This window comes from Lithobates pipiens, unplaced genomic scaffold (assembly GCF_037356315.1).
Source record: "Lithobates pipiens isolate NorthernLeopardFrog02 unplaced genomic scaffold, aLitPip1_a1.2 Scaffold_23, whole genome shotgun sequence".
Lineage (NCBI taxonomy): Eukaryota > Metazoa > Chordata > Amphibia > Anura > Ranidae > Lithobates > Lithobates pipiens.
This window is the reverse complement of record NW_027507785.1, coordinates 120,909,704-120,924,796: the sequence shown is the minus strand read 5'-3', so window position 1 is coordinate 120,924,796 and position 15,093 is coordinate 120,909,704. Positions and strand designations below refer to the sequence as shown.

Here is a 15,093-nt window from a genome sequence, read left to right as displayed (position 1 = left end):
CAGGTACCCGGCTTACAGGATGTCCTGAAACAGGCCAGGAGAGTCTGTGTGCATTTCCGCCGATCATTTAATGCCTGTGCTCGGCTGGCTGAGCTCCAAAAGGAGTTGAACCTGCCCAAGAACCGCCTTATATGTGACATGCCCACCAGATGGAACTCAACATTGGCCATGCTGCAGCGGCTGCACACGCAGCAGAGGGCCATCAATGAGTACCTGTGCGACTACGGCACCAGGACAGGGTCAGGGGAGCTTGGTTTTTTCTCACCACGCCAGTGGGGCATGATCAGGGATGCATGCACTGTCCTGTCACCATTTGAGGAGGCCACAAGGATGGTGAGCAGTGACAGTGCATGCATCAGTGACACTGTACCTCTTGTCCACCTCTTGGAGCATACGCTGCGTGGAATAATGGACAGGGCACTTGAGGCAGAACAGAGGCAGGAAGAGGAGGACTTCCTTGCCTCTCAAGGCTCCCTTTATCCAGACAGTGTTCCTGCTGTGCCACCCATCACACAGGAAGAGGGTGAGGAGGAGGAAGAGGAGGAGGAGGATGATTGTGTCAGCATGGAGGTGGAGGCTGGCACTCAGCATCAGCAGCAGCAGCAGCAGCAGTCTTATAGGGATGATTTACAGTCCCAAGAAACACGTGGACTTGTACGTGGCTGGGAGGAGGTAGCTGCGGATCATGTTGTCCTTAGTGACCCAGAGGACTCCGGACCGAATGCCTCAGCTAACCTACGCTGCATGGCCTCCCTGATCCTGCAAAGCCTGCGGAAGAATCCTCGTATTCTTCGGATCAAGGAGAGGGACCATTACTGGCTGGCCACTCTCCTTGATCCACGGTACAAGGGTAAGGTTGCCGACCTTATCTTGCCATCGCAGAGGGAGCAGAGGATGAGACATCTCCGGGAGGCCTTGCAGAAAGCTCTGTGCAACGCGTTCCCAGAGACTGGGAGGTCACAAACTCCTGGTCCTGGACAACGTGTTGCTGAGGCATCAGTCAGAAGGAGCGGTGGAGAAGGTGGCCGTCTGACTGATGCTTTCAGACAATTTTTTAGTCCGCAGCCCCAAGGTATGATTGGTTCCAGCACCCATCGCCAGCGTCTAATTTACATGGTGCAGGAATACCTAGGGGCAAGGTCAGACTTGGACACCTTTCCCACTGAAAATCCTCTGGCTTACTGGGTCTTGAGGATGGATCACTGGCCAGAGCTTGCACAGTACGCAATTGAGCTACTGGCCTGTCCTGCATCCAGCGTTCTTTCGGAACGCACCTTCAGTGCTGCTGGTGGCTTCGTTACCGATCACAGGGTGCGCCTGTCCACCGAATCAGTTGAACGACTGACCTTCATCAAGATGAATCAGTCTTGGATCACCCACAGCTACCAAGCACCTGAAGCTGATGTAACCGAATAATTTTTTTTTGAAATACCACATCCCTTCAAGACTGCCTATGCTGATGCTGAGTGACTGTCCTGTTATGTTGATTGTCTATCCTCTTCCTCCTCCGCTGATATGTTGGAAGAACATTTTTGGTTCTGGGTGATGCCAGCAGCCCAATTTTTCTGCCCCTGTTTAACAGGGGCGTTTAAGTACAATTTTTGATGCAATGCTTTGCAGCAGGGCTAATTCCTGCAATAAAACTAGAGTATATGGCAGAGGTTGCAGTGTGATGGCACCAGTGCCTAAGGCCCAATTTTTCTGCCCCTGTTTAACAGGGGCGTTTAAGTACAATTTTTGATGCAATGCTTTGCAGCAGGGCTAATTCCTGCAATAAAACTAGAGTATATGGCAGAGGTTGCAGTGTGATGGCACCAGTGCCTAAGGCCCAATTTTTCTGCCCCTGTTTAACAGGGACATGTAATTACAATTCTTGATATAATATTTCACAGGAGGGCCCCTTCCTGTGCCCACCCAGAGTAACGGTGAGGACTTATAGTGTTGTGGCACCAGCACCACAACCACCAAAGGTCAATTTTTCTACCACTGTTCAACAATGGCATGTAATTACAATTCTTGATATAATCGTTCACAGCAGGGCGCTCCAGCGCCCACCAAGAGTCACTTTGAGGGCTTACAATGTTGTGGCAAAACCAACACCTTGTTCCGCCATTTCTGCAGAGCATATAGGGCAGGCCCCTACTTTCAAACATCCAATTTACAAACATCTCCTACTTGCAAACGGAAGGAGACAACAGCAAGTGAGATGAAAAAAGATGCACGACAAAACAAATTATACAGGGGTGATAACCCTTCCCTATGTTTTCCAAAAAGCTTAAAAATAGTTTTTTTGACTGGAGCTACACTTTAAAAATGTACCAGTTGAAAATTACAAACAGATTCAACTTAACACAACAAACCTACACAGTCCCTGTCTTGTTTGCACCACCTGTATACTGCTGTTCTGAGTATATAGGGCCTGGGGGCCACACACATTTCCTTTTTTTAATATGGGTACGGGGTTTCCCTTAATATGCGTACAAGACCCAAATAGGCTGGTAATGGGCAGGGAGGGCTACTCATGCCATTTTTCTGAATGATTTTCAACCATATTGCAGGAACCAGATATAACATTAAAACCGCAAGCAATTTTAAATGGTGTTATTTCCGTTTAATGTCATTTTGTGCAGGGACTGTTCTAAACACGGGAAACACGTGGCACTTCACAGGCATACTACAGACACCCCCCAGGCACCATATTTAAAGGAATATTTCATTTTTTTTTTTCACTTGAATCGTCATTAAAATCAGTGTTCCCGCCAAAACGGCCGCTTTTAAAACTTTTTATTGCATTGACCCATGTCCCCTGAGGCAGGAGTCAGGTCCCCAAACCCTTTTTAGGACAGTATCTTGCATATCAGCCGTTAAAATTAGCACTTTCCATTTCGAATGTTCGAGTCCCATAGACTTCAATGGGGTTCTAACGTTCGTTACGAACGCGGGGTCTGTTCGAAAGTTCTGGTGCGAACCGAACCGGGGGGTGTTCGGCTCATCCCTAGCCAGGAGTTATTCAATTTCAGCAAGAAGCACAGTCGTAAGAGATTGCCGGACCTGAGATACTATCTGTGAGCAAGACTACTGCTGTGTAGTCACAGATGTGCTAAAATGTACCCATGTTTGACTGCAAGAGGGCAGATGGGTTAGGGAGGGCTTTCCCAATGACTGTTTCTACAGGATTGCCACTTAGTGTGCCTGAGACAGACTAAGTCATGGACACTAGGGTGTGCTGTCCCTGTTTATTCCCTTGCTACAATTGGGAAAAAAAAAGACTTCTGTTTAGGAGCCAAACAGAAAGTATATTGGCCTACGGGCATGTGTGTCTCATCACTGGTATGTATGCTCAGGTTGCACTCTGCAGGAGGTCTTTCAGACTCCTTTTGAGGGAGTGACAATCCTGGCAGGGAACCCCATGCCACTTTGGTACTTTATTGTTCTGTCACCAAATAGATGATCATAACCCCCTCTGTTTGGTGAAGTGTAATTTTCAGCTAGTTTTGTAGATTTGGTGAAGTGTAATTTTCAGCTAGTTTTGTAGATTAGTTGTGTATTGTTTAGGTCTTCTCTTAGGAAGAGTACTAGAGTAGTATTTTCTAGCTGCAGGGTCATAGTGCAGGTAAATTTAGCTAGGCCTGCATTTTATTTCAGGCCTGGTTGTTTTGATCTGGGAGTGGCAGCGTCTAGTGTACTTTGGCTCAGAGATGCCTTCTCTGCTTCCAGAAGGATTGTTCTGGAAGAGAGGTGGGACTTGAGACCCGAGTGGCAGGTAGCTCATGTGAGGAGCCCTGACCAATTATCTTTCTATATTGCAGGGGGCAGGACTCTCATATAAGCTGGGGTCACATGCTTCCAGGGAGGAGCTGTGTGCAGCAGAAAGACAGCATGAAGTAGTGAGGTGCTGTCCCGGGCATCCCCACATGGGTGGATGCAGCGGACATGGAGGGATGGAGGAACCATGGGGAAGGAGCTAAACTTAAGGATCTTCGTCTCTACAGAGTACATCAAGCTGCTGTGACCAGGGAACACAGCATTAAGTATAGACTGGCTGAAAGTAGAAGTCAGTTTATTGCCATGTGTCAGGTCAATGGGGAGAGATGCCGTGTCGTCTCTGGCCTGGTTAGCACATTGGTAATAACTTACAAAGACTGGGTGTCTGTCCGATTCATAGAAGGTGGAGAAGGAAGCTGTGTGCATCTCTGGTTCTTTCACTCAGAAGACCACCTCAGTCGGGTTTACGAAGAGGCATTATTCAGAGTGGTTCCTTTTGTTCTTTTGGAAGTCAGTAACTATGCAGTAAAGGATTTCCACAAAGGAAAGAAGCAACAGTCAGTAAGGAAGTTTAAAGCGGGATTCCGCTCTTTTTTTATTTTTTTCTTACCTGTCTCACTGGTGGGCGAGTGCTACCTTCGATTGGCATCCACGTCCGGCGTTTATTTGACCCCCGGCGCGACAAATCTTTTCCTCAGGATGACTTATAAAAACCTGCTCTGGCGTTTTCCATTTTAACTGTGGGCGTCTGAAGCCCACAGGCATTTACTTCCTGGTATATGATGACGTCTGGCTCCCAGCATGCTCCGCTCCATCTTGCACATGCTCAGTGAGAGCAGTGACAAGGAAAGATAAACTTTCATTGTCCCCCATGGATTCTTGGGAAATTTCCCAGGGACCATTGCGAGGACAATAGCCACGCCTACTCCCACGGGAGGACAACCCGGAAGTCAGCTGAAACATCAGAAATAAAAGGTAAGTAAATAATATTTTTTTTTTTCAGGGTTCGTTTAGGTAAGTATGCTATCTGTTGATTTTAATAACATGAACTTTCATTTTTAGGTACCAAACCACTTTAAGCACAGAAATACAAAGATACAAGGCCAAGGCCACAAGTAATTTCAAGAATGTGCTGGATCATCAGCATCTCATATTTCTCTTTTCTCTTATCCGATTTATACCCCACAATAAAAAGCAACAAAACGGAGCAGAATGTCTGTTTATTGTCTTTATCATGGTGAATGGAAGGTTGGCAGCAGGGTGAGTGGCGGATTGCTACAACCAACACAGCAGCCCTTACGAGGGTACCGCTATAATGTGAACTTACTTTTGTTGCCAGTGGTTTAGACATTGATGGCTGTGTGTAGAGTTATTTTGAGGGGACCACAAGTTTACACTGTTCTACAAGCTGTACACTCACAACTTTACATTGTAGCAAAGTGTAATTTCTTCAGTGTTGTAACATGAAAAGATTTAATCAAATATTTACCAAAATGTGGGGGGTGTACTCACTTTTGTGAGATACTGTATATAAGGTGCACCAAATGATTTGTTTATGGATATCTATCTACACAGCTTACTGATCACACTATGTACTGTGAGATGAAGATTTAATAATTTTTAAAGCAGGGGTTCCCTGAGATCTGGCATTTTTTTCAAAGGTTCTTTTGTGTTAAAAGGTTAAAGAAAGGCTGGAACACTTTTATTGTAGGCATGCGCAATATAAAAATAATAACGAGGTGTCTGGTATTGACTCAACATGATAAAATATAATAAAAGTATACCCATTTCTTATACTTTTAGTTTTTAAGAGCATAACTACACTTAACACCTCCCCATCAATCTGCTATAGGCCGGATGGGCCTTTCGTCCTGAGTGGACATCATATGACGCCCTATGACGCCCTCTCAGAAGGCAGTGCACATTTGACACAGCCGATGACTGATCTGGTCAATTGTCAGTATCGTGATTGCTGTGATTAATCACAGCAGATCACATAACAATTGTAAACAAGTCATGGCTTCCTTTCATGCCATCCATTGTATACAATTGTGTTGCTAGCTGTGATTGGTCACTGTGATCACATGGTACAGACAGGGGCCATCACAGCCCATCTGTACCATGTGATTAGGCTAATCATAGCTAATCCCAACAAGACAGACTGAATGAATCAGTTCACTCAGTAAAAAAATGGTTGCGACCATTGAAATGCAAAAAAAGAAAAGAAAACAGATCCTGATCACTTCCCCAGAGTAGTACTGGGGCACTGTACTACTGTGGGGAAGTGATCAGGATCTATTTTTTATTTTTTTTGCATTTCAATGGTAGCAACCATTTCTTACTGAATGAACTGATTCATTCAGTGTGTCTTGTTGGGATTAGCGGTGATTAGCCTAATCACATGGTACAGATGGGCTGTGATGGTCCCTGTCTGTACCATGTGATCACAGTGACCAATCACAGCTAGCAACACAATTGTATACAATGGATGGCATAAAAAGAAGCTTACAATTGTCATGTGATCTGCTGTGATTAATCACAGCAATCATGATACTGGCAATCGACCAGATCAGTCATCGGCTGTGTCAAATGTGCACTGCCTTCTGAGAGGGCATCATATGACCTCCACTCAGGAAGAAAGGTAACTATGGTTACTATGGTAACAAAGTATTGCTCTGGTTATGGTGTGTTAAAAAACAAAAACAAAATTAAACTTTGTTTTACATACTCTCACCAGTCAGTGAAACTGATCACTGCCACACCAGTTATATGATATTGCTATGCTGTACTGGTGACAGTATGCAAATAAATAATTGTGAAGTTTGTTTTTTTTTCTTTTTTTTACATTTCTTCATTTTCCAAAAAACTGTGACAAACAAATTACATTTAAAAAAAAAAAAAAACACAAAAAACTTTTGGCTTTCCAAAAAGGGGTTATTTGTACTGTCCCGGCTTTTTTGGGCCTCAAAAAAAAACAAAAAACAGACTGTCAGTACATCAAGATTGATTGATTTTTTTTCAGACATATACCATAGTTCGTACAGACTAAATAATAAACAGAATTTATTTGCAAAATGTTATAACAAAGAAAAGCTCAGTTTTTTTTTTTTTAATTTTTCTTTTTTTTGTTTATTTAGCAAACAATAAAAAACCCAGTGGTGATTAAATGCACCAAACAAAAGCTCCATTTGTGTGAAGAAAATAACATGTTTCTTATGGGTACAGTGTTGCATGACAGCGCAATTGTCAAAGTGTGACATCGCTGAAAATTGGTATTGAAGTGGTTAAATGATTTTCAGACATGATGTAGTAAAATGTAACGTTTCCAATGCAGCTTGCTTTTAAGCCCCCTTTGTACCAGTGGGCTTTGCACTGTGGTTTGCGTGTTTTTTTTTTTTTTTTTTTTAATACATACATACTACTGTTAATGTTAAATTCTTCCAAAAGGGAATATCTGTTTTAGCCTACATTTGCAAAAATCCTCCCTTCTTGAGCGTAGGTTCACATTGGTAAGATTTGGAATGCGATTTGACATGTCAAATCGCATTCCAAATCGGCGGCTATTGTTGGCAATGGCACCGTCCGAATCGGTCCGGCGCCGACTTTGAGGCGCTGCCCAGATTCCCCAAAAAATTCCTTTTGGCGACTTCAGGGACGATTTGTATAGACATCTGTGCAGGAACTTGCACAGATATTTGTCAAATCGCCCTCAAAGTCAGACTGCATTGCCGGGTTGAAATAGTGCGAGTTCAGAAAAACTTGCATGATTTCTAACCCGCAGCATCGTGAATCTAGGTGAAGAGATTAGTTGCTCTTTCAACCCTCTGTTCCAGTGATGCACCGATTAATGCGACCTCAGTGCAGTAACCAGGTGGTTGCCTAGCTAACAAATGAAGCAAGCAGACACTGGTGATTCTAGGGACTAGACATTTTCTAGCTGTGTTTGCTTCCAAAACTGTTATGTACTTCTTTTCCCCATTTACGGCTAGGTCCACAGCTGTTCCCACTGAGGAGCTGCACCACAACCACCTACACAGAAAATCGTGCTGGATGCGTGCGGGTGCCAATGAACAGCATGCCATATGCCAGGGATATGCAATTAGCGCACCTCCAGCTGTTGCTGAACTACAAGTCCCATGAGGCATAGCAAGACTGACAGCCACAAGCATGACACCCAGAGGCAGAGGCATGATGGGACTTGTAGTTTTGCAAGGAGGTCCACTAATTCCATATCTCTGCCATATGCACTGGAAATTGCACCGTACTAGGAACTGCACTGCACTGCAAAAATGGTGCAGGGACCTATTTTCCTGCATTTCAGGAGGTATGGCAGCCCTTTCAAATGAATTTTCTGATGGCACGCAGAGCTATGGGGGAGAGGGGGGACCTAGACTCAATTTTGTTAGGGGGTGTGTAAAGAATAAAAAGAAATTGATTGGCATTTTAAATACCTATTTATTTTCATTGCTTAGAACTAAGCTGGAGTGGAATGTAAGAAATACTTTTATCTAAGTCACTTCATTGTCATATCCCTTCTACCCACCCACACTATTTTGAACCCATAAGCAATATATACAGCAGATGAGATATATATATATAATTTTTTACACTTTGGACTTTTAGGATGTATTAACTATATTCAAGTTTTCAGATGGGTGGGACTTTTTCGGGGAGAGCTGTTCTTTTGCAGGAATATTTTTTGTTTATACTACACATCTCCTTTATGTAGTTGGAGTGATCACAGTGAAACAAATGTGCTATAATTTTAACTCCATAGTAGAAGTAGTACAGATGCACTTCTGAATGTTGTTCCCTTTAGTGTAAATCAAGGTCACAGTTCACAGATAAGAAAGGGGTGCTACTGTTATTTTTCAATGAGCCTCTCCATGTTAGGATTGATGAAGGAGAATCCATGAAACGCAGTCTGGTCCATTGAATCAATAAGGTTTTTATCACTGTAGGAAAGTCGTGGCTTTTCACTGAGGAACTCACGGTCAAAGTTGGTGTAATCACTAGGGGATTTCTAGGGAAAGAAAAAAAGCAAAAGTGGAAATGATGTAAATGTACCCTGTAAATGTACACTACATTTGCACAACACAATCCTACGGACCACATACAGTTTATACATCAGACAGCATTAGAGGTTCTTCTGCTTTACAAAAATATTACAGCTTTTCTGACCTTTTTTCTCTTTTTTTTTTTTTAGCTTCTAGACCTTGCATGAGGTTTCCTGTGCCTGAAATCTAGCATCATGGCAGAGGCATTTGTATCCAAAGGTCCTTATATATGTGAGAGGCTGAACTTAGTCCATCAAGCACTAACATTAATGGGACGGAAGTTTAACATCTGCCTATGTTGTGTCTGCTGTACAAAAGCCAATGCATTGGCCAGAAACCGCTGTGAAATTTTTGCTTTGGCTGGAGGACCAACACATATTAATTGAATGTGTTAAAAGGGTTGTGCCAAAAAGACAAAACATTTTTTACTTACCATAAAATCCTTTTATTTCAATACATTGTACATTGAGGGACACAGGATAAAATATTCAGATACATTGGATTACATAGTTGGCAAGGTTTAATAAAGACACCAGTCCATCCAGTCGGACATGTGTGAGTGTTTGTGTGTTTATGTCAATATCATTGTGCATTACCCTGTATATTGAGTTCTTTAAGATGCTCATGTAAGTTTTTTTTTTAATTATGGACATCCCCCCCAACTGTGAAAGGGAGTTCCACATCCTTATTGTTCTGACATTAAAGAACCCCTTACGAGGGTTAAAGTTAAACCGCTTCTGAGTGGCCCCGTGTTCCCTTAAGCAAATAGAGATTGAATAGTTTTCTTCCCAAGGTCGAATCTGCATCGAGGGTTTGTACATTGCCATTATATCCCCTCTTAAGTAGCTCTTCTCCATGGAGAGAACGTTTAATGATTGTAGTTTTTCCTCATAACTTAGGTCCTCCAGTCCCCTTATTAGCTTTGTTGGCCTTCTCTGGACTCACTCCAATAGAAAGTTCCAGCACATCTTTTCTGATAACTAGTGACCAGAAATGGACGGCATACTCAAGATGTGGCCGGACCAGAGTTTTGTAAAGTGGTAGAATTATAGTCTTATCTCTTGAATAGAAACACACTTTTAATGGATGCTAATAAACGGATAGCTTTGCTTGCTGCTGCAGCTTGGCATTGCATGCTTTTGCCGAGCCTGTGATCTACTAGGACCTCCACATCTTTTTCCATCCTGAATGCCCCCAAACATTCCCACCCTAGTAACTTAAGTGCATATTGTTGGCCCCCCAAGGACATTACTATACATTTTTCAACATTAAACCTCATTTGCTATGTGGCTGCCCATCCCATCCCAAGGTCTTCTTGCAAACTTTCTATATCCTGCTGTGAGGTTATTGCCCTTCTTAGTTTTGTATCAGCAAACAATGAGATTGAACTATTTATACCAACCTCTATATAATTTATGAGTAAATGAAACAGAATTGGAGTACATGCTATCGCAACCCTTTGGAAGCACCCCTGTAACCAGTTTTCTATCCTGGTACATACATTATCATCCATGCCAACAGACCCCAATTTGTAAATTGTTTATGGGGAACTGTATCGAATGCTTTGGCCAAATCCAGACCATGTCCACAGGCCTTCCACTATCTAGATGACAGCTCATTCCTCATAGAATGTAAACAGAATGGTCTGGCAACAACAATCTTTCTTAAATAGATGCAGATTACTACTAAGCATACTGTTTTCATAGGAAAATTCTTGGATATAGTCCCTAGTTTATATACTATTGATGTTAGGCTGACTGTCCTGTAGTTTCCAGGTATAAATCTTGGCCCTTTTTTGAATATTCTTACCCCGTTGACTTTTCACCAAGCAGCTGGTACCATTCCAGTCACCAAGATGTCCTTAAAAATTAGGAATGATCCAGCTATAACCAGGCAAAGTTCTTTGAGGACTCTCGGGTGTAATACATCTGGTCCTGGTGATTTATTTACGTTAAATTTTTCAAATCTTTTTTTGAACACTAGCTTCTGTTAGCCACAAGGGTACATTCAGTGTTTTGTTGCTAACAATACAGTCTCGATTATTATACCATCCCTTTTCCTTTGTAAAAACTGAGGGGAAGAATGAATTTAATACATTTGCATTCTCCTTGTCATTTGTAACCAACTTCCTCTGTTCATCCTTTATGGAGGACCGCTTTCTTACTAATAATATAGTTAAAGATTTTGAGGGGATTTTTCTTTTACTCATCTCCACTTATGGTTTATTTTAGCTGCCCTGATTGCACACTTACATTTCTTAATGCATTCCTTGTAGTGCTGGAAAGCTAACAATGAACCCCCCCCTCTCCTCCCTGCCATTTTTTTCTCTTTTCATCTAAAGTTTAGCCACCCATGTTTAACTGTAGTTTTTTTTAATTTGTTGCCTATTGGAATTCATTGGCTAATGCCATTATTTAAGATGTTCTTAAAGCTTTTACAAAGAAATTGATTTCATATAATATCTTGTAGTGTGCAGCGCAGTTTAGAAAAATTTACTCGTTTGAAATTTAGTGTTCATGCACTAACCTGGTGACATCTATTCCTACAAATTTACACTGAATGTAATTACTCTGACTGCAGTTTTCCAAGTTATCCCTTGTTTTCACATCTGCAATCAAATCTGTGTTATTCGTAATTAGTAGATCTAGAAGTGCATTATTTCAAGTTAGGGCATCTACCAATTGACACATGAAGTTGTCCTGCAAGAAATTTAAGAAATTACAAGCCTTAAATGACTGAGCAGTTCCGTCTGCCCAGTCAATATCTAGAAGATTGAAGACCGCTTATTATAATAAAACTGTAGCATAAGCACACTATTTTCAATTTTTTTCTTCCCTTTTGAAGCTCCAGCCACAATTATTCTACCCCTTTCCAGAAGACAGGTGGTTATGCTACTGTCTTCAGGAGATTGGACACTAGCAAAACAAAGTTGTAATTATAGCCCAGTATGCCTCAGTTTGTAGCAAGCAATATCAGAAGGGGGATCACAAGAACAGAGGAGAGGGACCCGTGTCTATTAATGTCCTACAGGAAAAAGATTTTCATGAAAGTCACAAAGTCTTCATTGTACATTAAAAGGGACGCAGGGTGATGGAAGTGTTGCCTCTGTACGTTTTTTATTTATTTTTTTATTTGAAAAAGTAGACAAAGGGACACAGCATTAAGTATTTACGGACACTGTCCAAAAGTCCAAAAGCAAACCAACTGTGGGGCTTGCAACACAAATATTATGTGTTTTACAAACTGATTGAACTATTATATTGTTTACAAATTGATATAGAGCGCCGGTTCATGATACATTGGGTTTTAGGGAACAATTAGCGCTGTGTATATAGATCTATATAGATATAGAATTTTTGATCAAATTTAAAAATTTTATGCAGCTGCTGCTAGGGTGTTTTTGAATACATTTAACAATCGTTCATGTTGAATGCCCACAGCAAAACTTGCATAGTTGTTGAGGTTGAAAAAAGCCACAAGTCCATGAAGTCCAACCTACGTGTGTGATTATATGTCAGTAATACATTGTATATCCCTGTATGTTGTGGTCGTTCAGGTGATTATCTAATAGTTTCTTGAAACCATCAATGCCCCCTGCTGAGACCACCGCCTGTGGAAGGGAATTCCACATCCTTGCCGCTCTTACAGTTAAGAACCCTCTACGTAGTTTAAGGTTAAACTTCTTTTCTTCTAATTTTAATGAGTGGCCACAAGTCTTGTTAAACTCCCTTCTGCGAAAACCTTTTATCCCTATTGTAGGGTCACTAGTATGGTATTTGTATATTGAAATCATATCCTCTATCAAGCGTCTCTTCTCCAGAGAGAATAAGTTCAGTGCTCGCAACCTTTCCTCATAACCAATATCCTCCAGACCCTTTTTTAAGCTTTATTGCCCTTCTTTGTACTCACTCCATTTCCAGTAAATCTTTCTTTTTCTACATCCTCAACTTAGAAAGTATTAAAGTTCCAGATGGGGACATGCAAGTAAGCATCCATAATGTCCACAGAGGCCAGAAGGCCTCTCAGATTGAGGAAAGCACAGACTAACCTGGTGGATTCCATACAGAATTTTGATGTTGAGAACAATTAGATTCAGTACAGAGTAACACCTCTGGTCTGGGAACACTAAATCAGTCTGAATAGAAGCCTTGAAACCCCGTTTCCGAACACCAGCTATGATTCCTTATGAGAGGAGCTGTTCCAGAGCTGCATAAAGGTCCACCAATATTTTCAGGGGTGCTGACAGAAATTCTACATGTTAGGACCATATGACCGCAAAAGCCAACAGATGCCTTCCCCCTCCACTCTAGGTGGGGGCTTCCCCTCATTGTTAGGACGACTCATTCACAGAATTAGAGGGTTTGGGTGTCCAAAACTTATGGCAAAACAGAGTTCCAGGTGTTGCCTTGGAGCAGCCATTCTCAACAAGGGTTCCGTGAAACCCTGGGGTTCCTCCAGAGGATGCTAGGGGTTCCTTGAGCTGTGGCTGATGAACCACCTTTTTGATGGTGCCTACAGAGTTCAAGGTTCAGCATCACTTAGCAAAACCAGCTGCATGACACCAAATATCTTTTTAGCTGTCTTTAAGGGTGGCAATCTAAGCACCACTTTAAGGGGGGCATTCTTCCTATTGGCCACCAGTATAAGGGGCATTGTTCCTATTGAATTGGTTTTAGTAAGGGTTCCCCGAGACCTGAACATTTTTGGGGTTCCTCTAGGGTTAAAAGGTTGAGAAAGCCTGCCTTGGACGTTTGGGAGAAATAAAAGGAACTCTTTGTGACAAACACAGTTTCAGATCCCTGCCCTTCTCACCAACTCGTTGCAAAAGCACTGGCCAATCTCACACTGTGCTGTCACTTGCGTAACAATGCCACTCTCAGCTGCACCCTGCACAGTAATTTTGCAGCTTGCAGGACCCAATCTAGGTGCCAGCAGCCTAAGAGTGAATGTCACTGCATTAAGTTGATTAAGCAATTGACCCTTTAAACTCCAAACTGTTACCAGATAGTTTTTTAGATCTATCAACCCTGCACAATATTAGCAAGAACAATTGTGAAAAATAAACATTGTACACACACACAGTCACCACAGACAGGTATATTCAGAGATTTATTGTATACAGTAGCACTTTTTAAGAGACAGGGATTCATTTAGTTTGCATTAAAAGCCTTAAGGCAGTTTTAACACTTTTCAAAATAGGGGTTAACTGGATGCTGACCGACGGCCGTCAAATGACGGCCAGGCGGCGCACCTATTGTGGCGGGAGGACGTCATATGACGTCCTCCCGTTTAAACAGGGAATGCGCGCGATCGTGCGCACGCATCCCTGTTTCTTTGGTGGCGGCGTGTCACGGAGACACCGCTCGCCACCGAAGGGGGTGAACAGCCATTCGTTATGGCTGTTTACCACGTGATCGGCCGTGATGAAGTCACGGCCGATCACAGATGGTCACACCCCGAACGTGCACGGTGCATGCGCGCGATCGCGAGCGCGCTGCGCGTGCACGTTGGTGGCGGCGTGTTCCCCGGGAACACTGCTCATCACCGACGCTGGTAAACAGCCATTGGCCGGCTGTTTACCCACGTGATCGGCTGTGATCCTTTCACAGCCGATCACTAAAATGTAAACAAACCGCGGTAACGGGATGTTACCGGGTTCTCCTCCTCACACACCGATCGTGTGTGAGGAGGAGATTGCGGTAACATCTCGTTACCGCATACAGTGTACACCAATCACACTGATTGCCCCCCCCCCCTCATAGTACCTGTCAATCACAGTCCATCAGAGTACCTGTCACAGTCTATCAGAGTATTTGAGTACCTGTCCCAGCCCATCAGAGTACCCGAGTACCTGTCCCGGCCCATCAGAGTACCCGAGTACCTGTCCCGGCCCATCAGAGTACCCGAGTACCTGTCCCGGCCCATCAGAGTACCCGAGTACCTGTCCCGGCCCATCAGAGTACCCGAGTACCTGTCCCGGCCCATCAGAGTACCCGAGTACCTGTCCCGGCCCATCTGAGTACCAGAGTACCTGTCCCGGTCCATCTGAGTACCCGAGTACCTGTCCCGGCCCATCTGAGTACCCGAGTACCTGTCCCGGCCCATCTGAGTACCCGAGTACCTGTCCCGGCCCATCTGAGTACCCGAGTACCTGTCCCGGCCCATCCGAGCACCTGTCCCGGCCCATCTGAGTACCCGAGCACCTGTCCCGGCCCATCTGAGTACCCAAGCACCTGTCCCGGCCCATCTGAGTACCCGAGCACCTGTCCCG

The 15,093-nt window shown here is 43.3% G+C and overlaps 1 protein-coding gene across 4 annotated transcripts in view; it reads right to left on the bottom strand.

The window, feature by feature from the left end:
• Positions 1-6,804: 6,804 nt before the first annotated feature.
• Positions 6,805-15,093, bottom strand: part of PRKCD (protein kinase C delta) — a 217,586-nt gene continuing 209,297 nt past the window's right edge. For all 4 annotated transcript variants that reach the window (XM_077452275.1, XM_077452278.1, XM_077452277.1 and 1 more), the window contains one exon: positions 6,805-8,788. In XM_077452275.1, the coding sequence (XP_077308401.1) occupies positions 8,630-8,788 (159 nt within the window). In that variant the 3' untranslated portion in view covers positions 6,805-8,629. The remainder of the gene's footprint in view (positions 8,789-15,093) is intronic.